The 23,951-nt window shown below is 40.7% G+C and overlaps 1 protein-coding gene and 1 long non-coding RNA gene across 5 annotated transcripts in view; one reads left to right on the top strand and one right to left on the bottom strand.

Moving 5' to 3' along the window:
• The window catches only part of STARD13 (StAR related lipid transfer domain containing 13), a 294,142-nt gene that overhangs the window by 137,422 nt on the left and 132,769 nt on the right, over nucleotides 1-23,951 (top strand). Inside the window, exon 1 of one of the 2 annotated variants that reach the window (XM_033084321.1) lies at nucleotides 13,298-13,444. The exons of the other annotated variant lie outside the window; for it this stretch is intronic. Within the exon in view, the coding sequence (XP_032940212.1) occupies nucleotides 13,321-13,444 (124 nt within the window). The 5' untranslated portion in view covers nucleotides 13,298-13,320. Of the gene's footprint in view, nucleotides 1-13,297; nucleotides 13,445-23,951 lie in introns of those variants that run through there. 2 annotated transcript variants of the gene reach the window in all.
• LOC117009961 lies at nucleotides 180-14,051 on the bottom strand. 3 transcript variants are annotated; one of them, XR_004420570.1, is made up of 4 exons: nucleotides 13,708-13,843; nucleotides 12,091-12,166; nucleotides 11,179-11,283; nucleotides 9,934-10,056 (listed from the first exon to the last, which is right to left on the bottom strand). It is a non-coding gene; the product is annotated as an uncharacterized LOC117009961 (long non-coding RNA). The 3 variants fall into 3 exon arrangements; XR_004420569.1 differs by lacking the exons at nucleotides 9,934-10,056; nucleotides 11,179-11,283; nucleotides 13,708-13,843 and adding exons at nucleotides 180-1,223; nucleotides 13,970-14,051; XR_004420568.1 differs by lacking the exons at nucleotides 9,934-10,056; nucleotides 11,179-11,283 and adding an exon at nucleotides 180-1,223.

The following is a 23,951-nucleotide window of genomic DNA, read 5'->3' as shown; positions in this document are numbered from 1 at the left end:
ATAGTAGCATAGTTTAAAGTGCACCTTTTCATTTGTTTCTTTTGTTGCTGTGATCCTCTTCTATGACCCCGTATTTCTGGATTTTTTTAAGCCTAACAACCTTATAGGAATGATATCCAGAGTATTAAGCTGCACCTAGGTAAGTGAGAGTTTACAGAAATATGTGAGTGTGTCTCTAATTTGCTGTGGTGTATATATGATACATTGATGTAAGTCTAGTATACTGTGCTTCCTTAGGTCTTGAAAAACCCTGTGTCTTATGAGGGTTCAGAAGGAAATGAATTTACTCTGCAAGTGTTCATTTGAAATGGCTACACTTTATTCTTAGACAACACAATTTGGATAGGAATAGAGAAGTTCTTCCCAGTGGTTTTGTTCCCTTGGGTTTCATCCTTCTTTTAGCAGAGTCTGGCGCACTGTCCTTGACGATGTCAGTGGAGGCCAAGTGGAGCAATGAAGTAGTGGAGTTCTGGGCTGCAGGGCTGTTGGGCATGAATTGCTGTCCTTTGGAAATGACAGAGCCACCTCCGTTTACAGCACTAGGCTTATGTCATCAGTATTCTTTTATATGTCACAGAGAAGCTGTTCCTGGGTTTTGGCAGGAAACACTCCCCCACACCCACTTCAGACTCTTTCCTTCTTTTTCCTTTCTCTCCTATGAGCAGAAACTCTGTCAAGAAAGCACTTTTATTTGAGCCAGGAACAGAGGCAGCTGATACTCAGCTAGTCATTTTGATTGCCTGGCTGGTAGGGGTTGGGGGAACAGATAAATGTCAAGATTTCCTCTGCATTCCAGATCTGTTTTCCTCCTACGGTTAGCAAGCGGCGAGTGTGACTTTTCCCACTCAGCTTTTCCCACAGTCAGTAAGACTTATCTGACAACAGAGTTAGTGTCAACTGTCCAAAACTAACTAGGAGATATCTTCCTTTCACCACTCCTGTGCTGTTATTGCTTATCAATGGCACTCTCCAGCTTAAATGACTGGTTAATTTACAGACATACTGAGACAAATTCACTTCTGTTGCAGCTTCAGTGAGCTCAGTGGAGTTACACTGAGTTTGGCCGTAGGTGTCTGAAAAGCACAAGTGGTAGGAACGTGATACTAACAGAAACAAGAACATTGCAACAGTCAAAACAAAAAGGAAGCCCTGAGCTTTGGCAGGATGCCCATTTCAGATTTTGGAGTGTGATCCAACAAGGTGTTCATGTTTTACAGCTGGTGCTGCAAAAGAAAAGTTGTTATTCAGCAGCAAAACAATTCCTATGTCTCCACATCAAAACACAGGCCATGTTAAAAAGCAATAAAGGAAGAAACAAGTTACAGGCTTTCAGACCACAAATTGTATTGAGAATCATGATTAATTTGCTTTTAGATCTATTAGAGACTTTGAAAATACTGGAGTGAAACTAAAGCACACTCAACCTGAGATTTTTCAAATTAATCTAAAAGGGTTGAATATTGAAATACTATTAGAATTACACAGAAACAGGAGATGTGAGATGGAATTGATACCTGCGGCTTTAGTTCCACTCCAAGACGGCTTTCTAAGAACCTCTCCTGTAACTAGTGGTAGAAAGCCATTTTCAAATTTTAATATCTTTTTCAGCTAGATCAAGTCCTGCTCCATAGGCCTACTTTAGCAACTCTTCTAGGCAGCTGGTTTGGGATGGAATGAGACATCCTCTCAAGGACATGTGTTTCCAACCCACCTTCCCACCTCCCTCAATTCTCTTTTAACAGTGGCTGTCCAAAATTCAAGGAAGGGAAATCTATTGCTTTTGAAATTTTATTAACCTTTCTGTTTAAGATACATTAAAATGAATGAACTGCAAAACCAAGCATTCTAAAGTTAACTCACTTAATTCTGTTAACCTGGACTAGCAGTGCAAACAGAGATCATTGCATCCAGAGCATTTGTTCATTGCTCTGCTCACTTTTCTACACCATGCACAAATCCCACCTACTGGTTTTGTCTGTGATAGTCTTCTGGACTCCCCTGTATCTGCTCCCTTCTCTACATTTCCATCTTTGCAAAACCCAGTTTTAGTTTTCCTCCTTACCACAGCTTAGTTTCCTCTTAGAGTCACAGCCACCTTAGAGTTTGGTTACTCTCCTTCTCAGGATGCCTTACAGTTGTCTTCCTTCCTTCCTTCTCTTCCTTCTGCCTTTCCTGTTGCCTCTATTCCATAGCTCTGTGTTGTCCAGAGCATCTTACTCCTCTCAGTGAAATGGGCAAATGGCTCTGCAAGATCTCTAAACCCAGGCATAATACTTCTTCTCCCCCTTGCAATAAACAAATTATTGCTTTTCTTTTTGCTGGTTAATGGGCATGTCACATCACCTGTGGTTTATGTCCCCTTGAACAGCTGGGGATTAGCCCTCATTGTGGGTAATAATAAGCAAGGTTTAAAAACTGAGGACCAAAAGGACTGAAATTCCCGATTTCTGTTTATACTCCCAGATGACGACTTGTAACCACTTCTGAAAATTGGAAAGGGACTTACACTCTAAAACTTAGGGTCATAGTTTATAAAACCATGACATTTTTGTGCCTGAACAGAATATCTCCTTAACAGACTTAATGCCTGCATGTGAGCACATTCTGGAGTCTTTTTTGCAAATAAGAGACAAAGAAATTTCCACTGTCAGAAATGGAGCTAAACATGGAAGTGTTGGAACACATTCATCAGGTTCAGCTGTCCAAGGGAGATAAAATGATACCCATATTTAAAGTTGAAAAGAAGTCATTGTAGGCAACAAAAATAATTACTGCTTCCCATATTAATTATCATATGTTTCTGAAAACAACAAAGCAATATATAACATTCCCAAATGAGAATGCAGATGTAGAATCCAGTATGGGTTTGTAAAAAGAAAAAAGAAGCTGCTTTTGCACAGAAAAACAGGAAGAGATAAAACTTATCTTGGCTTTCCAAACTAATATTCCAGAGATATTCAAAACAGAGATGAAATAATGTGAGAAATCAGTGTGGGAAGGAAATTTTGGTCATAGAACATAAACTTCATAAAAGATCCAAAGACACATAAATTGAGCTTGTCAGTTTTCAGAATAAAGAGAAGCTAATAATAGGTTGCCCAAAGGATTTTACTAGGGCGAGTATCATTTAAAGCTTCATCATCTTGACAAGTGAGTGAACAGATGGCAAAATCTGTAGCAAATTCAAGATTTCCTAGGGTCCTGAAGATTAGAAAGATTTCTGAAAGCCAAATTCAAATCACCAGAACAAGGTGATTTGACAACCTCAGTGAAGGTGGGATTTCAATTTACCTGAGTGTGAGGTAATGTTCAGGAATGATCTAAGTGTTCACTGATACTGCATACTTAATGAAGTGTTACCAGCTCAGAAAGATATCTAGGCAGCATTATGGACAGCTTAATTAAAACTGCTTAGTGAAAACAGCTGTTCAATTTGCAGCACTAGTTGTGAAAGCAAATAAAACACTGATTTATATGAACCATAAAAACCAGCATTGATATTATTATAATGTAATCATATAAATTCAGGGAACTATATTACAGTAATGCCCAGTGTCATCAACATGACAAAACTGTCTCCAAAAAGAAACATTCAGAGAAGTCAGCAATGGATGGCAAGCAGGAAAGATACAATCATTTTACTTGCCCCATGAAAAAATGTGGCACTAAATTCCTACTCACTGCTAAGTCATTGGGATATCCAATGTATGCAAGATACAGAAGAAGCAGCACACTCTCTGTGCTGGAACCTTTTTCCCCAATTAATGAGGACCATCAATCAGCAAGAAATGGAGGGCTTTATGTTCATGTATTCTTACCAAACTTGGTGAGAGTTACCCATACTAGATGAATTTTCCATTGAAGCATATGTCAACTTTTGCAGTTACATCATCAAATTAATAACTTCACCATTTACGTGAGACTGTTAGTACTGTTTGGTCTTAATTGTGGTGTTTGTTTGTTGGGTTTTTTTAAAGAATTATCAGAGTACCTATTTTAGGAATGGAGGCTGTCCCTGGTGATTATTGAGAAGACCCTAAGCTTCAGCAATTCTGCATCAAAAGGGCAATTTATACTCGTGCAAAGCAAAGTAAGAGCCTATTGCTACTTTCTAGCAGTACATACAACCTATTTTGCATTTATCTTGCCCAGCTATAAAAGATAAGCTATAGGACAGGAAAGAGGTGGATAAACCCAAATCAACTTAAGTCCTAAAGAAGGATAATGTTTCCCAGATAAAACAGTTTTCTTTATTACTTGACTGGCAGCATTGAAGTACTTTAGATCATTTTAAAACCATTTAGCAACATTTCAGAATAGAAATAAGGAATAGCCTGCAGTATGAGTCAGAATTAGAGTAGGTTTTGGTTTTCATACTTATTTCTGACTTTTTTTTCCCTTTAGCATTGACAGTCACATATTTTTAAGGTCTGAACTCTGAAAGTATGTATCAGATGACTTTGATCAAACCGAGGATTACTTAATATAAATGTTCACTGTCAGGTAAATTAACTTATTTTCTGTCTCAAAAGCCATCACTCTGGTAAGATCCTGCTGAGTTATAATCCCTTTACCACCTATTCTCCAAGCAATTTGCATGGGTTTTTGTAATGTAAATGAGTCAAAAATATTCCCTGAAATGTAGAACAATCTCAGGTAATTATTGCTGAACAGATTTGTGTCAGCCCAAAATGACAAAAAGGTGTTGAAATGAATCTGCATGACAGTAGTGTAAGTAAACAAGATGAGCAACAGCTGCACTGTAAAGGTGTTCTGATATCACGTGTAGGAACTGACTTCACTAGAAGTCATTGCAGTACTGAAAAAATTAACAGCAATGTGTACAAGCAAAGTAACAACATTTTCTTGCCTCCTGGAACAGTCCTGAATGCATATCTCCTTCATTTGCATGGCACTTAAATGAAGTCAAGGAGAAATGTCTTGGTGGAGTCTCAAAAAAGTGTCTGTTAATAAGAGGGGGATCAGGCCAGCTGAATGCAGTGTTTCAGGGGGATGCAAGGAGGAGCTGAAGCCTGCTCCGTTCTTTCTGGAATCAGCTTCTCAAGTAATTATAAATAAAAAAGATTGTGCTTTCTGGCAGGCAAGTGGTGGCACACTCAATAGAGAGATCTGGCTGTGATCTCTGTCATCATTCTGGTCACATCAGTCTACACAGCAGCAGGTGATAGGGAAACATCTACTCCAGCTCTCTCTACCTTTGCTACACTTGGTCAGCTACAGAGCAGTCCCTGCTACTGCCTTTCTTGGGAATTAAGTTCCTTTACCATGTACTGTTTTCAATCCAAAAGAAAAAAGAAAAAAATCTTTACATTTTCTAGCTTTCTCCCATGGTCTTTGATGTTAGTATTATATAATAGTAATTTAATGTGACTATTAAAATTAGTTATGTGAAAAGTACATGAGTGCATAGCTTAGCTTTTTTTGCCTTCTTGCATGCAAAAGCTAGAGCGTATTTGGAAAACTACAAAAAGTTATGCTTTAATTTCTCAGAGGTGAGTTCTTTTACACAGACTGTAATTCTCAAGCATCACTGTTCCTATAAAGTCTGCTGCCTACTATGCAGTGACACCTTACGACTTACCTCTCTGAGCTTATGTAGTATAGTACACATAAAAATATAACACAGTTTTGTTTCCAAGATAATGAATCTTGAATGAAACTATGCCATTGTGCAAACCCCTTACATGCAGTAGGCAGGAAGAGTAGAAGAAAATAATACTAAGGTGAAGGAGCTACAAATTTGTTGTCACAAGTATTTTTTAGACTTGCAATTCATAGCTATGCTTTTGCCTACCTCATTATATGAAACCATTACTGAAGCACTGTTGGACATCATTTGGTAACTTTTTTCCCCAAAGCTTTCTCTAATGGTTTCAAGGGCAGTACTACAGGGCTCTTTGTGTTTCAACCAAAAAAAGTAAAACACTCAGCAACTCAAAGTAAACCCTTCTCTGCATAGCTCTACAAACTGAAACTGCAGTTGTTACTGCTGACTTGTTAATATAACACAGACATGGACATTTCCTGGTTACTGTAAACACTGAAATGCTTTTGGAGTTAATAGAATACAGGTGCTGCCTGACACTACCAAAACGTTCTCACAGAAACAGGGACATTTTCGGGCAGAAAGAGCTGCAGATCCACCTAGTCCGGCCCCTTCTTCTCAGCATGAATATCCTTCTTCTCAGTGGGAATACACAGATATGTTAAATGTCATGAAACAGGCATTCTTCCTCAGCTTAAGCTCCTTTATATTCCCAGGAATGGCTGTACCACTCAGCCTGCTGCAACAGAGAGTTCTGCAATGCCAGAGCTGGGTGATGGAGTGGGCTTAGGCCGGCTCTGAGCTGGCTGGGAAACCTTCCTAATGGAGCTGTGGGAAATGATGCTTACAATCGAATCGTCACCAGCCTTCACTTCAAATGAGACTCAGACAATGCTGTGGACAGACAATTAGCCCTTCTTTATGGTGGAATCAAGAAGAAATTTAAAATCAGCTTTAGTGATTCAAGGTCCTGTTGAACTGTTTAGGTTAATAGGGATTGGCTTGGGCCCCAGCCAAATTTTGATTCTGGTCATTATAATCTTCCTACCTGAAATTCCAGCCCCTATTGCAACTGACCACAACACTCTTTATTTACTGACCAAAAACATGAGTGCCATTGCTTTTTAATTCTATTAAGTATATGTATTTAAAACCTGTTAAATTAATTGAAACAGTAGCTGTGTGGTCAGTGATGAAGGTTGCAATATATTGATACTTGGCAATATGCTGCTATCAGTCAGTAGCCTGATTACTCAAAACGTGTGTGCAGAGAAGTATTTGCGTATCTGAAAAAATGTTCTCGCTCTCATATGTAAATTGGTTTGGGGAACAATTTGCTTGCATTGTTGTTAGAACCTGCTGTCAAGATTGATCACATTTTCCTGTGTAATCCAGGAGAGTTATAAAAAAATAAAAAGAGAAAAAGCTCCCAGGTCTCTGAACCAATATCCTGCTATAGTGTGTGCTAAATTGCCATTGACTGCTGCAAGGCAAGGCTTTTTTACACAAACGTTCTAATTATTTCTACTGTGATGGTAATAACAGTTAGAAGATTAGGAAAAAAAACCCCTAAAATTGTGGTTTAGACAAAGTCCCAATACAATATTAAGGAAATTAGTACTTTGAGAGAAAAGAAAGATGTAGTTTAAAACAATATATTTTTTCAAGTCACTGAAGAAGAGGGGGAAAATCAGACACCAGAAGCTGGAATGAGAAGGGCAGGGGTAATATTCTGTGCTGAGACATTTTGTGTTTCAACATAGCTGCTCACTTATTCAAGTGCATTAATCACTTCAAAATTTCAAGCTCAGCTCCAGTAAAAAACCAATATATCTACACATATAAAATGTAGTCCACTTTCCCAGTTGCTTAATCATTGAATAATTGGCTATTCCTACAGAGACTGGCTTTGCTCAGCACAAGATTTCATATCTTCAATGTAATATATTTTAAAGATGTCCACAGAGCATCTTACGAAAGGAAGTGAAAGTTTATTGGCACTTGGTTTGTTTTGTCCGTTCTTCTCCTCTGTTATCTGAGAAATGTGCAAGGGCTCTTCTGGCTGCAATTCAGAATTTCAGCTGGAGCATCTGCTTTGTTGTCTACTGTTCCACAGAAGTGCCCTGTTTACTCAGAGAGCAGTCCATCCAATCATCATTTGTACCACAGCTGCCTCTCTGTCCCCTTCTTCACCATTCTCATATAACAGAGCAACCTTCTACCTGTCACACAGGACCTTCACCTGGAGTTTAAAACATCCTGTGACAATTTAGGCTGTGTTAGTACAAGAGACTGGAGAGGTAGAGGGGTTACTAAAGAAATAAGCTGCAAGAGCTAGATATAAACAGAATGCAAGATGGAGATAAAAGTGCATGTTAAAGCTGGACAGAATGTGAAAATCCTGCTGTGTTAAACCTAGGAAAATCAGTTATTTTCTAATAAGTTATTTCTCTAATTTTTATTCTTTAAGAAACAATGGGTTTTGTCAGAAGGAGGTTTCCATCTGAAAATTTTTGATTGCCGTAGAAAAAATTTCATCCCACGTTTTCCATTTCACTTTTGTTCCCATTTACTCTGCCTTGATAGACACAATCTGGTCTACTGCATTGCATCCTGAATGAAAATACCCCGACATTTCTCTGCAATCACTGCTCATTGCAGCTCATCCTGCCTTTATGGTGCATCAACTAGAGACTGCTTGACTGAAGACTGAAGGCCCTTCCCTTGCCTCATCTATTTGTTCAATACTAAAAGCTTTCTTCCCACAGCCTGTGTGTGTACAGGATCCCAGCTTTTGCTGTCTACTTATTATGTTTGCAAATACACACTTGTGTGCTTTTGTTAAAAATGCCCCTCATTTTTGGAAGTTGATCCTCTGAATATATAACCTCCTTGGAGACTCTCTTGGTAACCCACCTTGCATCAGTGCCTCCAAACACTAATTCTGGTGTGCCAGAAGTACACCAGCAGTTACTACTCTGGCCAGTACTATTTCACTGCTGTCTCATACTCCACCCTTCCTACCCCAATCAGGTCTTCTCTCCATTGGTGTCCTGTTTTATAATTAGCTTGCAATCTCCTGAGGGCAAAGATTGTGCTTCAGCTCCATCCAGTTTTTGGTTCCAAGCACTTAGAGAACACAGTTTGTTATTAATAATAACAATAAAATACCATCCTTTGTATGAACAGAATTAAAGCTTAATTCTGCCCCATGCCCTCCATGCCTCTTCTAGCAGGGAGAGGGAGCACAGTCAAACAGCAGACACTTTGTTACTGTAGTCTGTATCTGAGCATACTTAGAGTCTTTTCACAGTGAATACTGCAAGAAGTTCCATTTATTTCAGCATTAATCACTGTGAACAAAAGTGAAAGAATTTGGCCCCCAGTAATGAAAGCCAGGAGTGCTCTGCTGTTGGCAAAGTGCAGAGCAATCCTTTCCCAGAGCTTCAGAAAGCCAAAATGAAGCAGGATGAACAGATAGGTGCCGATCTCTTGATAAACCAGAAAATAGTGAAGCTAATTTATAATTTATTCTTATTAAAGCTACCTTAAAATGATGATAATTTGTAAATGTAAATAAAAACCAAGGAGAGAGTACCAGGGCACAAGCTAGAACATTTTGTCCTCATTCACAGTGATTCTTATTTTTCTCTATCTAAAATATTTGTTTGTTTACTTAGATGTCAAAGAGGACACCTACTCATATGCCCTTGGTGCTTTTCACATAACTTCAACCACAGAATAAGTCTGAAATTTACTGGAGTCTGCTGTTAGGAAAACAAGCAATGGAAAACCTCAAATCTTTTCTTCCCTTCCAGTGGTAAGCCAGACTTACAACATCCCACTCAGACCACTTAACCTGTGATAGAAAACAAATTCCAGAGCTCTAGGACCCCCAAAGATATAAAAACCACTACCAAAGTTATAAATATTGCTTGATTTGTTTATGTCTAGGCTGTCTGAGCTACTATTTGAAGCTACAAAAACACAGCAACACCATTTTGAGTGTAGTAAATTTCAAGAAGCTTCATTACAGTCAGTTCCTGAAGAATGAGATTCATTATAAAATCTGGCATTGCACTGATTAGCACCAGACCGCATCATTGATCTTGTAGATCCTGTTTTTTTCTCTTTTGCTTTAGTATTACTTTCTAAGGGATACTAGTGTAAGGAGCCTGTGTCCTCTAAACAGCACATAGTAACCAAGGATGCACTCTTCCCGCATTTTCCTCCACAAGACATATCCTGTTTTGTTCTTCTACAAGTAGGTAAATATGGGGAGGTGATTAAACTAACAAAAAAATCCTGACTCATGGTAATTGAAGACAAGAGGATGGAAAGGAAAGAAGTTTTACGTTTATCATAGTCTCTCAGTAGTTTACAAGTGGCAAACCAAGACGTAGTCATATTTCTCTTTCCTTAGGTCTGATTCTCTTTTTACCAGGTGCACTGGAGTTTTGTTAGGACTACATTAGGCTACATAATGGAATCTGTAACAAATTAAAAACATGCTGCTAATTAGAGGCTGGAATACTGTGCAGTATCAATTAACTTGGCGTTTAATTACCATGGTGATTGGAAGGAACCATAAATTGCTAAACGTATAATTAGTGTATCAGACTTCTGTGCCACAATGGCATCAGATCATGGGTATAACTAGCTTAGACTTTTCCCCAACATTTTACATGCTTGCAAGTTTTAATGACAGTACTTTAATTCCTGCCAATATTCTGTTATCAATGAGCAAAGACAAATATAATAGTTCAGCTTCTTTTAAGGCATCTGGGAACTTCCTCCATTCTGTTCATCACATACAGTGGTTTCATTGCAATTATTCTGAAAAGAACCGTTTTGGCAAGACTAGTATCAAGTGGGAAAACTGCATTTTCTGTGGAAAATGTTCTTTCCTTTTCTTTCCCCCAGAAATATTAGCTATCTTCTGCTGGATGTCAGAATATTTCAAGCAGGAAACAAAAGTACTTATCAGCTTGCTACTTATACACCTAACCAACCATACAAAATATGAGAGACCAGAATTTTACCATTTTGTCAGGTTTTCTAACATTCTAAAATGAAATTAAGCATGTTTGACCTATGAATTATTCCTAACACGTACCCTCCTTCAAGCTGATTCTGTAGAGTAGCTCTTATTGTAACTGCTACTATGAGGTGTAATACATCAAAAATACTCGTGATGGTAATTCAACTTCTGAACAGCTGACTATGATTAAAAGCATAAAATAGGTATAGGCCAGTTGCTGCATGAGACATCTTCTCATTACTCAATAGCACTGTTTTCTTTGGGGAGAAAACTACCATATCTGATCTTGCCTCTGGATTTAGTTTTCCACAATAAAGTACCTGAAATTAGTAAGATTTTTGTCAGTGCCTGCCACAGAGTTTGGTCTAGGCTTGCCAGTTCAATTCTGTTGCTGATTATGAAATACAGCCATATCACTGCAGTTTATCTTAGTAACTTGTGGTGAGATAACATGGGATTAGCAATTGCTAGTATCTAGTCACTAATTAGCTGCTTTCAGTAAACCTGGAAGTCAAGGGATATTTCTGATAAAGTAAGATCTTCAAAAACGGTACAGAAGGGAAGATAATACCTTTTGTTCTGTTGCTGCATTCTGGCATTGCAGACAGCAGCTGAAGAAAGGGAGATCTGTCTTCCAGACAGGCAGGGCATGCTAAGATGGTGCATCCAAGTGTGGCTGCCAAAAGAGTGCTGCTGAAGGTTGCAGTACTGGCTGATGTGGGCTGGTGTTTGTGGGTGGTGACACAGCAGTACAATACAAAACCTTCAAAACTGAGTTTATTATTTCACCTTTCAACTGTGTGTCATGGCTCATCTTTATAGGGCAGCTGAGTACAATATTGGGAATTAATTTCTCATCTCTGCCTGGTTCCTAACTGATAAAAGCCTGTGACAGAAAACAGGCATAGTAGGTCTTATGTACTGGTAATGGCTGTGTTGGTGAGAGATTAAATAAAGAGAGGCAGAGGTCAGAGGCAGATTTGCTGGGCAGAGGAGCTGATTGTAGGAACCATAATCCTCTCTTCTCCCATTAACATCAGCAGGTGTTTGCTCTGGGTCATGGGATGTGGGAGTATTTACATAATTATGCTGTCTCCCTTCCAGATATTGAATGCATCTATCCCTGGAAGGCATCCCTTTTCTCAAAAGTGTTTGTCCAGTCATTTGGAGGACACTGTAGCTGGAATTGCAGGCAGAGGAGTGACATACAACATTTGCACAAGTTCTGGACAAGCACATCGTCTCCACTATATCAGCTAAACTAGAGTAGTTTAAGAACCTTTTTTGATTAACCTGTTAAGAACAGGGACAAAGGAAAACAAATTCAATCACAAAGTAAGCAGAAGACATTATTAAAACAGTGGTAGCATGGAATACATCAGTCTGTTTGCTTTTAGCTTCTATGGGTATTGCTGACATTGCTGTTACAGTTTATATCTAAACAAGATGGGGATATCGATAATGTTTAACATGACTGCTTTACCTGGGCAGGCAGCTCTTTCAGAGCAGGACACTCACTTGCAGGAACATCAGCCTCTGCTTTGCACATCACAGATGCTCTGCCAAAAGAGCAAGCAGCAAGTAATTGATTGTGACTAAATGAAATGAAGGTGCTGTTGTCCTCAGCTATCAAACTCTCTGCTGGAGGAACATCCAGGATAGGGAAGGGGCCATTGTTAAAACAGTATTTCCCACAGCCAAGAAGAAGCAGAGACACAAAATGGCTTTCCTAAACGGGATAAGGGCCCTGCTATTGCTTTCTGTCTAGTCTACAGATGAAGAAATCAGGATTCATTTTAGTCTGTAAAGTGTACAAAAAGTGTCTGCCAGGGTTTGATTTTGAAACCTTTTCAAAAGTGCAAGAACTTGTAAGAGGAGTGATGCAGGGGGAAGGAGGTGGGGGCGTAAGTGAGTGGAATGCAGAGGAAGTGGCAAAGAAACGGGAGAGACTGTGTTGCAAGGACTATGGTTTGATCTTGAGTGGAGAGTTGATGTACCTAGGCCTCTGAAAAAAAACACCCTAATTTTCTTTCCGCAAAAATTGAAGCATGGGCGAAGCACCTATTGCAGCCTCCCGGGGAAAAGGTTGCCGGCCAGGTTTTCTGTCACCTCGTGTTGGGTGACCTCTTCGCGGAGCAGCGGTCGCCGGCTGTTCGCAGCGCCGGGGTGCAAGGCTGGGGTAGCGGCGGGAAGCTCCCGGTCGCTGTCCAGGGAGCGCAGAGGCGGCAGCGGGAGGCGGCTGGGAGCTGACAGCAGGGCAGCCGCGGGGCTTGGCCGGGCAGTTCCCAAATGAGAGCCACGGGCACAAGCACAGACACGGAATTTAGGCGAGGGGCCGCGCGACGTGCGAGGTCCCGCGCCGTCGGTGGTGCCTGAGCCCGAGGGGCGCGGGGTCCCGGTCGGTCAGGGCAGGGACCCGGGGCATCTTCCCCGCCCCGCGGGGGCCGGGGCGCGCCGAGGGAAGGAGGGCGGAGGGCGCCGGGCGCTGAGGGAGGGAAGGAGGGAGGGAGGCTGGCGGCGGCAGCGCTGCCCCGGGGGCCGGGGCGGGCGGCGCTCAGGTGAAGGCAGGGCCGGCCGCCCGGGGCGGCGGTGACGCGGTGCGGCGCGGCGGGGCTGCCCCGCGGCCCCATGTGGCCGCCGCCCGTCCCCGCCGAGGAGAGCGGCCGCGGGCGCTGAGCGGGGCTGCCCGGGGCGGCATGCGGAGCCGCCGAGGATGAGCAGCCAGCGCCGCCCGGCCAAGGCGCAGCTCCGGAGGTCGCTGAGCGAGCAGCTGCGGGACTCCACCGCCAAAGCCTGGGACTTGCTGTGGAGGAATGTCCGGGAGCGGCGGCTCGCAGGTCAGTCCCCGCCGCGGCGCGGCCGCCCCGGGGGACGCCCCGGGACACGTCCCGGCCCCGGCGGCGCGGAGGGGTCCCGCTCCAGGGGCATGTCTGGGGGCACCATCTCCGCTGCCTCCCCGGAGCCAGGAGAGCCCGCGGCTTCGGCCCGGCGGGACGGGGAGCTCCGGCAGGAGCGCGGTCGGGCTGCGGGCAGGAGCCGGGCACGGGCAGGAGCCGGGCACGGGCAGTCGAACCCCCCAGCCCGTGCAGGCAGCACTCACCCGGGGCTGCTCACACCAGCCCTCGGACTCGCGGCTGAGCCTCCCCGTCGCTCCGTGTCGGAGGCACCTTCTGAGCATCTCCGAAATGAAGAGGGTTGCCTTTGCCTCCGGGAAGCAGGCTCACCTGCTTCTCTGATCAGTTTTCTATGTCTAACCAACCAGGTTGGTTTCTCGTAGGGTTTGCATGTGAGAAGTACCACAACTCCCAAAGGAAAATTGGTCTGTTTCATTTCAGGTGCTGCTATAGCTTCAGGTCACCTACCTGCTCTGGAAAACCGGCCTCCTGCAGCTTTTCCATCCCCAGGTGGGGATTAGAAGGATACAGAGCAGGGCAGGTGCTCCAGGAGGTCGGGTCTCATTTAGAGCACTGCTATTTCAGCAGCACAGTCACTTTATGCACACAAGCATACATCCAATGTGTATTTTTAAAATGCTTTGTGAATTAGAAGATCTAGAGCGTGCATGCAAGTGCAAGGTAGAGTTATTATACTAGACAACAATACATCAAGATTTATGAGCAGGATCATGTATAATGAAGTCTAATTTGTAAAGATGGATTCCTTTGTCACATCCTACAGCATTGTTAGGAGTTTGGTGACCTTGCCTAGGGCACTGTGACATGCTGGTATTGTATAATACAGAGGTAAATGATGCAGGTTTTCAGACTATGTCTACAGCACATTAGTTCTTATGTACATATAATTAAAGTAATAGATAAAAATTGCATGGTAGTTTGTTTTTTTTTTTTTAAATTAATCTAAACTGGGTAGCCTCAATGAATTACTAAAACAACTAATTTTGTACTATTATGGTTAACCAAAATACTAAACTTCTAACATTTTTATTCAATTTTAATTCTCTTATTCCTATACTGATAGCAGATGCCAACAGACATTCTGCAAGGATACTACTGGCTATTTTTTTCTTTTTTGGTCAAAGACAACTATTGCTTGATTGAGCAAAGAACCTGGGCAGGCTGCCATGATACTGTAGCCAACTTCTTAAAGCAACTGGGTATTAAAATTGATGGAGTCAAAACTTTTTCTTTAAGGTGGATGGAATACTAATGTCCTGGGTTTATGCACTGCCATAATTTAAGTGCTATTCATAAACTCTGCTGCGACGCTGATGCACTTACCCTTTAATTAAATTAGTTATCTGAAAATGTAATGAAATGTGTATAAATATCTGTTGATGCCAGATGTGTTCTCTTGTTCTGTTGCTTTTCTGCCTCTGTCATTTTTGTCCTTGCTTTTATTTTGCTTGTTGTGCTGACCTGCATAGTTGCAGTGTATATTCCTTGGCCTTGTCTTCCAGCTTTTGTTAATGACAAGGCAGGAAATTTAATGTGTCAACTGTCTGCTGGTTGCCAACCCAACTTCTTCATCGCAATCCAAATCAGGTAGATGGTTGTACAAGTTCTGTGCTTTTCCTCAAAGCTGACATTGTAGTTCAGCTCTGACTAGTAAAGCAGCAGTGCAACTGGTGACTAAGGTTAAAGAGCAATGATCAAAATGAAATGCCATTTTAACCATCAGTGTGCTGTCATATTCCAACCATCAAGCCAAATAAAAACTTTAATGAAATTAAAGTGATTAAATCCTCGCTGCAATGACAGCTTCACAGGCACTTACAGAGTTACTATTTTGGTCTGCTTTAGTCTTTTATCTACATGTTAAGGATGAGGACACCAGTTGCCCAAGATACACCTGTGAAAAAAGCAAGCACATTTTTATAATTCATGAAAATTATGTAATTGTTAGGGTTGGATGAGGTGCTGGAAATTCTACGGTCTGGTCTTCAGCTCAGAGCAGGATCAGCACTGAGAGCAGAGCAGGTTACTCAGGGCTTTCCCCAGTGCTCCTTGGGAAGAGTTTCTGCCCTGATGTCCATGTGCTGGAGGAGAGAGCAGCAGAACACTGTTGGGCGGCACGGGTGTGAACTGGACCTGAGTACTGGCTAGAGCAAGGAGAGAGCTGAACTTTCACTCAGCTGCTCCCAAAGAGGCAGAAAGCATAGCTGGGTTGCTGTGGAAAGTAGGTTGTACATAAAAAGACATCTACAGTGTGCTCCTTCCTTCCCTCCCTCACCCTTTATAGCAGAGGTGATGAGCAGCAGCCTGGCTTCTGGCATGCTCCTGGACAGGGCTGCTCCATGCTGTCTCTTATTCAGGACAGATCCGTGGTGCCCAGCAGCTCTTAGTCACTTTTTCTGATTCACTGACTGGGATTTGTTTTTTAAACAATGGGTGTACCCTCTACAGTGCCAAAAATTGTACCCTTAGGGGGTTTTTGTGCTTTTTGTAATTTTTGCAGAGGTATTTTACACTGCCTCCACTGTGCTTATGGTTTAATTTGGAATTCACAAACTGAATGGGAAATGTACCAGAATTTTAACTCCCTGTGGGGACCTATTAGCCTGAAAAATTACATTAAATACTGTGGGTTTAATGTAATCCTGAAGCACTTTGCCATTATTGAAAAACATTGTTTAAGGAATTTTACTTAAGTATTTAACAGATCCTCCAATAGTGATCACCTAGATCCCTACTCTAAATTACGATTACCTATTACAGTAAAACAACAAGTTGCAGTTCTTGCATTCTTGTATGTAAGGGGAAAGTGCCACCTTCTATCTTGCATTCTTTCAGTTACTATACACTAAAATAAAAATTTAGTTTTTAAATTCAGTATTTTGAAGTGAGGAAACACCAGAGGTAAGGACCCCTCTGGCTGTATTGCACAGCCCCCCTCGTAGGGTAGGATTGTCATGACTGCCATGATTGACTGACATGATTACCTCACCCTTTTTGTTGCTCAGAATTTTTCAGTCTCATTTACTGCAGAAAGTGATGATCCCCGTTGCTGAATGTCTTAACTTAGAGCCAGCTTTCTGCAATACTGGACTAAGCACAGAATTACAAATTCCCTCAGGTGTTCCTGAACCTGGTGCTTAGGAGCACTGTCTTGCACATGTCATACCATTGATGTTTTAGCTATTCCTAGAAGCTGCAAGGTGACATTGCTCCTATTTTACAGATAGAAACATGAGACTGAACCCTAGAAATATCAGGTCTTGAGAGATAGAACTTGCATTATCCACTTTAGTATTCAAATTATGACTCTCAGTAGCTGCTGTTGCACAACTTTTTGTGCAAATCAGCATTTGGATTCTAACTGTACTGCACCCAGGCGATTAATAACTTGCAGTTTCTGGTGCTCTGGTCAGATTTTGTTTCAAGTGACTTGGGGTAAAACAGAGAAGAGTGGAAGGTACTCTGCCACAGGGGCACTATTTACTTGTCATAGTCTCAGAAGCCTGGGGGTTTTTCTGTCTCCCACTTGCAAAAGCTTCAGCAGAGCTGATACATGACCATTGCCCATCATCAGATGGGATCCTTAGAAACTGCATGTTCAGATGAAGATGAGACTTTGTCTTAGTGCCTAGTGGAAAGAGGGCTGAGCTAGAATTAAGCAGGTGACTTCAATTCTGAAACTTACTGAAGTTTGCAAAATTAGTAGCAATTCTAACATTCTTCTGATAAGAGAAAGCTTTGCCTCTAGTTTCTGAAGTTTAGCTTTTAGCTGTTATTTAGCAATCAACACAGATTGCTGCCAGGATTTCTGCTCTGTGAGGCTGCCTCCACTGTGTCTGTGGCACAGATGCACCCTCAGTCCTTTTGACAAATCTCTTCTCACCTGAGCTTCATGTCCCACAATCTTTTGTGTGTTCTGTGTTTTCGAAGAGATTAAATCCTTACTCGATCTTCTCTAGCTCTTCTGGTACAATTCCTCTTATCTATCCATTGACATCCCCTCTACTGCCTGCTGTCACAGCCCTACCAGACAGGACACGCTTGAGCACTGTCCCAGCTCATACTCAGCTACAGAGCTCCCCAGAAGCTGAGAGCCTGGGGTGGTTTTGGGGACCAGTTTCAGATGCTGCCACTCTCTTCTTGGCTTGGCCATGCTTTGGGTAAATTTGGGTACATTTGTGATCAATTTATTCACCACACATCCAGTGGTTTGCTCAGACTGGCATTTCAAACTGATTTAACGTGTCCAATTTTTGAAGCACTTAATGTCTCAAATCAAGTAGAATGAAAATGTATGGTAGGGCAACATACTGTGGACTAAATGTTACTTAGAAATTGATTACAGTAATTTCACAATTATAAGCCGCACCATTTTGACTAAAATTTTGGTCCGAACCCAAAGTGCGGCTTATAATCAGGTGCGGCTTATATATGGACAAAGAACAAAAAGTTGCTGTTTTAGTTTGGAGGACAGGTGTCTGCTGAGAAAGACAGGAGCTTCTCTTTGAAATGGAGAATGTAAACCCCCTCCCTCCAAATTATTATAATTTTGAAATCAAGGGGCTTTCAGGCAAAGATATGGGAATGAGGAATAACAGTTCTTTTCTAGGGAAATTAAAATAGAAATACAGTACTACAAAGAAACAAACTCCAAACCCTGACAAAGTCAGAGTACAACCTGACACCCCATCAGGCAGGGTGTTGGTAGCAGTCCCATTAAATGGTGGCTGCATCCTCCTGCAGTGACAGATGTGATTCAGTTGGAGCAGTGCTCCTGTACAAGGTGCAGTTTCCCTCCGGAGGTCCAGTGGTGATGTGGAGAAATCCGGTTTTCCTCTGGAGTCCAGTGGAGAAAGGGGCTCCCTTAGTGTCCCAAACCCTCTGTTTTTATCTTGGTAAGAAATGTCGGGCTCTTCCCCCTGGCTGGAGCAACTTCCAATGGGATGCAGTAATTTTATCAGTCCCACAGTGGGACTCAATGGGCCATTAGCAGAAAATGACTGGCTGGAGGAAGGATGGGTTGTGAAAAGATAAAGAACAATGCCCTGCCTGGTTTCAATGGATGGCCCATTAGCAGATTATCTGCCATTGAGATAAGGATCACTGCCCCCACTCTCAACAGATGGTGATATAACTGATACCTTTTATCACACTCTGTATTGTAACATGCGGCTTATAATCAGGTGCGGCTTATATATGGACAAAAAACCAAAAAGTTTCTGAAACCCAGAAGTGCGGCTTATACTCAGTGCGGCTTATAATCGTGAAATTACTGTACCCGAAGCTCCAAAACTGAAACAGGAATGAGGCAGGATTGTGAGTAAAAGAAAATCTCAGTCTAAAGAAGCCAAAATTAAGACCTTTCAGTGGAACATTTTAGAAGTCCTACTCTTAGGTGTCCTTAACTGTCCAGGAGGACTTTATGAATTGATTAGCACCTACAAGCGTCTCTTCAAATGTGACTGAAATGCATTTATATTAGACATGAAATGGAACATTATCTGACATAGGTAGAAAATGGAGAATAATTTGTCCAGCAGAAAGCATGCCATATTCAGCATGTGGCAAAGATAACAAGGTAATGCACCTGCTCCTCTCAAAAGTAAATTGTGGTTGGTTCATGGGTTATTGTGGTTTTATTGGGTGCAAATGAACAAACCTAAGTTTGTAATTGCACCTCTGACAGCATGGTATTCCTTGGCACCTGCTGATCTGTTGATCCTGGGGAATACAGAAGTGAAAAGTGGGTCTTAAAAAACTAAAACTAGTGGCCACAACCAGAACTATGTGAATTTTAGCACAGTTTTTTGTCATGCCTGTATAGAGACAAGAGCAGCAATGTTTCTGCAGCCTAATTAAAGAACCATCAAAACTATAGCTTTCTCAAAGTTTTTAGTTCTCATTTGAAATTAAAAGTTTTCAACAACTTGTTTTTGATGTTTTTACTCTGCAAAGCTGAAGTTTATTTTGGGGTGAAATCACTGAAAACTCCAAAGGAAATACATGTACCAGGCTCCCAGGTCCTCTGAGAACCCCTGAGCAAAGGCGAGTATCCCAGTATGGAAACAACCTTGAGTCAGCTGCATCTTGGTATTATTATATTAATGAAATTTATTCTCAATTAAGACCTTTGTGCAAATGTAGCAGATTAATCTACTTTAAAGCCATTCACGAAATGAGGGGATTTTTGAAATAAAATAATTTTGTAAGATCAGTTTTCATTAAGAAGTGTGGGAAATGCTTATGTGAAAAATGTGGTATTTGGTGGGCATACTCATATGTTCTATTTTAAAATCATGCACATAACATTTTTAGAAAGCAAAGTGGAGATGTTGCAGTCTGTGTCCCCACCAGTGCACTGGAGAGTACAAGATACTGATTCTCATGTATGTTGATAAGATGTGTATGTGTAAATTCCTCCCTAACCCAGCCCCATCAATGGGAAAAGACTGTCCTTTGTCAAGGAGAAAAGTTATGAAAGACATTCTTTATTCATGATGGAGTGCTTTAGGGAAGAAAGAAAGTGACTTATGAGTGATTCATTTGGCCAGGCATGCCAGGAAATTTTCTGCTCTCAGTCCTAAAGAAAATGTAGTAGCCAAAAAAGTAGTCATTGATCTCATAAATTAAATTAATTGTGCCATACATTCTCTATTAATGTGAGGAGGGGTTTTAGATTAGTTTGATTAAAGTATGTAGAGGCTTTTCTTTGCACCTACGTTTTATGGGTTATGTCAGTATCCTTTAAGTTCCATCTCCTTCCCCAGGCACTCCTTGGAGGCCAGTGGCTTGAATCTGGAAAGGGGGCAGTGGTGGCAAAATACCCTCATTGTTAGTTCTGCTGATGCCAGGCTCTCATGATCCTCAGCAACAAGAAGTTAATTCCAGAAGTACAATTACAAAAATACCAATATGCTTGACCAGCCAAGTATTTCTGTATCAGCATGAGACTGTGAAGGGGGGCGATGGAGGACTCTCCACTGTCTCAAAGTCCAGAAAAATATGTATTTTCCTCATACTCATTCCCATGGCTTTGCTGCAATTTGCCACGTAAAATTTGGACTGATCATAGAGAAGTAGCAGAGGTTCCTAGGGTGACAACAACATTCATCTTCTGGTTTTACATTATTACACAGATTTTGTATTTAAATGGATACTGCTTCCATCAGAGAGAGTTGTATCAGGAAATATTTTCCTAAAAGAAATTCAGTTTTGAATACTTAATTTCCTGACAGTAAGAGATACAAATCTCAGCCAATAAAATGAGGAATCAATGCTGGCAATAGAACTGGATACCATTTGAATCAGTCAGTTTCTGTTTGATAGCTTTAAAAAATACTCTTGACAGGTCTTCCTCTTTCGGGAGCTTGGCTGTTCACAGATTTTAGTGACACATTAATCTTTAGAAAATACACTTTCTTTTCCTAGAAAGTTATGATGTCAGTTCTTTTTATAGTACAGTTTTTTGGTTGGTTTGGGTTTGTTTGGTTTGGGTTTTGGTTTGGTTTGTTTTTGGGTTTTTTTCTACTGGCTTTCTGTGGTTCCCTGAGCATTCAAAAGGTTCTTTCAGTTCTCAGTAAACAAATATTTCTCCTTTATTCTCTACGTATATACATGGCCTCAGCTCATTCCACCTGCAGATGCCTCTATGTGACAAGAAGAAGGCTGATACCTTGCCAGTTCTCCACACTGTGGCTTTATGGGGTATTCCTGTAAGCGTTGTGCTTATCCTGGTGTTTGCAGACCAAATATTGGAAACAATTCATAGTACTATCTTTCCAAAAGCAGTAAATATAACAAAATACTGTTTGAGTTGCTGTACATTTAGATAGATGTGTTTATTGGTGCTCATATTTTTCTAAGATATATAGGAACTTAAAGACATTTCTCTGACATTAAACAGTGATGATGATTTCCATTCCAAGACTGCTACTTTAGATCAGTCATGGGATATTAAATAATGTGTCTTCTCATTTATTTCCTACTAGGTGTTTTTGCATTTATTCATATGACTGTAATCCTATAGGCTGCTTCCATATCCCCATGCAAGTGACTTTATTTATATAATACCTATGCCAGAACATTTATATGGAAAATTTATATCCACAATAAACTTTTAGCTGCTTAGTGAACATCAGTCGTCTATTGGTGGCTAGCCAGCTAATTTCAAAACATGTGAAATTTCTGGACTCCCATTCTTTTGCTTTCCCAGCTACAGTAGGATGTGATGTTTAGTTTTGGGAATTATTAAGTCTCAATTCTGAATTTTATCTTACTGCTTTTTGCTTTAATGAAAAAACCCTTCAAAATGTCCCATATTGTCATATTTCTAGGGATTCCAAGAACTTAGGTGAGTTAACAATTTGATTTTGTGCAATTCTTGCCAGGCATTGGCCTTGTTTCACAGCAGTGCTTTGACTCACATTTGTCTTCTTATTGTTATTTCTTTGGTTTTTCTGTCATACCATGGCCAAATCTTGTGCTGCTATATATCATAACACCTTTAAAAATCATCTCCTTGAGTAACAATTCATTGAGAAACCCAGCTTTCACTTCTACTTAAGCATTTGCATAGCAAATTTAAAAAGAAAATGTGAACTTCAAAATATGAAAAGCCAAGAAAAAATAATTTTATAAAATGTGAGTTTCAAGCTAACCTCATGATTATAAAGAAGTGATGCCTGTCTTGTGATTCTTGAAAATTTGGATTTAGGAATATTATTTCCAATAATTAAGAATTTGTGATATTTTCTTTTGATTATTACAGGCTTAAAAATATGACAGTGTAGAAGATTCTTTGACTGAAATTAGAGCATTCACAAGAAGAGTGCATTTCTGTAGCTCCTTTGCACATCCTGTTTACAGTTAAAAAAGGAAAATATTTTGACAATCAGACCAACCTGGTGCACTTTGGACTGCAAATAAGCAAAGGCTGAATGCACGCAGAAACTTGTGCAGCAAACAGCTATGCTCCAAGAAGGGATCAGGAACACCCAGAATTCACAGCACTTGGTTCCACAAAACACCAGACTTCAACAATCAATTTAATTACTTTACAAAACAATCCATTTCACGTGAAACAGTCTGCCTGTCATTCCAGTAGAGGGCAGTAATTTACATACAGTAATGTCAATTAGTGTGCGCACATGTCGTGCGTCACTCGGTATTAGACACAACAGCTGGTTTTATTAAGGTAGTGCAATCTTCAAGGCATTCTCTGTCCTCAAGGACAGAGTGCCACCCAGGAGCCTTATTTCCTGAGCTTTTGCAGCAGGACACCTAGCAATATTGAAGTAGAACAAAGTTTTTATGAGAATTAAAGAATAAATGTTTTCAGCTAGCATGGTGATCAAAACTAAACATACTCTTCTGTATATAATCACCAGAGTGAATTCCATTTCAAAGGATCATTTCATATAAATACTGATTTTTTTTATTTGTTGCTTTTAACAGTAAGTATGTAGAAAAGATTTTCTATAAAACCTTTTTTACAGAAATCATTGTTACAGATCCAGCAACATATTGTAGTACAGTGGAAGAGGAGGCACTGGAACTCATGAATGTTGTTTTTCTTCAAGCTGTAAGAATTTGATTCATAATCTATTTAAAAACACTATGACTTAAAACTTATACTTAGCAAAAAGTTGTTTAAGTTGTAGGTATTTCTTTAGCAGCAAGATAAGTTCATTAACTTCAAAATAGCTTGATTAATTTTATAAACACTTCACAAATTTTACTTGTCATAGATGTAAAACAATGTGGGGATAATTAATTTATTCTGTTGCCTGAGCTAAATGAATGGCACTGGTGCTTCGATAAACTAAGGAGTGTTTTCTGGGGAGGACTGGTTTTCCAGGCCATGATGATACAGAAGGGCACTGAACCTTCACAGATCATTTAATACAGAAGCACTTTAAAAGACAGCCACAAAACTGGAGTATTGGTTTGGTTATAGAAAGAATTTAAAGATGTATCACCTCAGAACAATAGCATAGTTGAAATGTACCTTAGATCACGTGTAGCTATGTCTGAATTTGAGCAAAAATAAGTTTAAAATGTCTTTGTATACGTTCTTCTGTTGCTGCAATTCATGAAGAAGTGTAGGGTAGCTGCCAGCTCCATAAAAGGATAACTTAGGAGAATGGTGAAAGATGTAAGTCAAAACCAAAGTTAGAAATATAACTTCTCTCAGTCAAAATACCAAAAAATTACACATAGCATTACAAAAAAGCGTTCCTAAAGATTTAGGGACATCCTGCATTGTTTCATAGCTTGGTCTTCTCTGAAGTGTACATTTGTGTTGGATTCACTGCATGAAGGAGTGAGGACCTAAGCTTTTGTCCCTACCTTCAGATTATTTTGGATGTGCCTCTCATTACTCTGCTAAATATGCCTCTTTTTTCCCATCCCTGTCCCCCTCATCCTGATC

Source organism: Catharus ustulatus, chromosome 2 (assembly GCF_009819885.2).
Source record: "Catharus ustulatus isolate bCatUst1 chromosome 2, bCatUst1.pri.v2, whole genome shotgun sequence".
Taxonomy (NCBI): domain Eukaryota; kingdom Metazoa; phylum Chordata; class Aves; order Passeriformes; family Turdidae; genus Catharus; species Catharus ustulatus.
The sequence above is the reverse complement of the archived record's forward strand: the minus strand, read 5'-3'. Positions and strand labels throughout refer to the sequence as shown.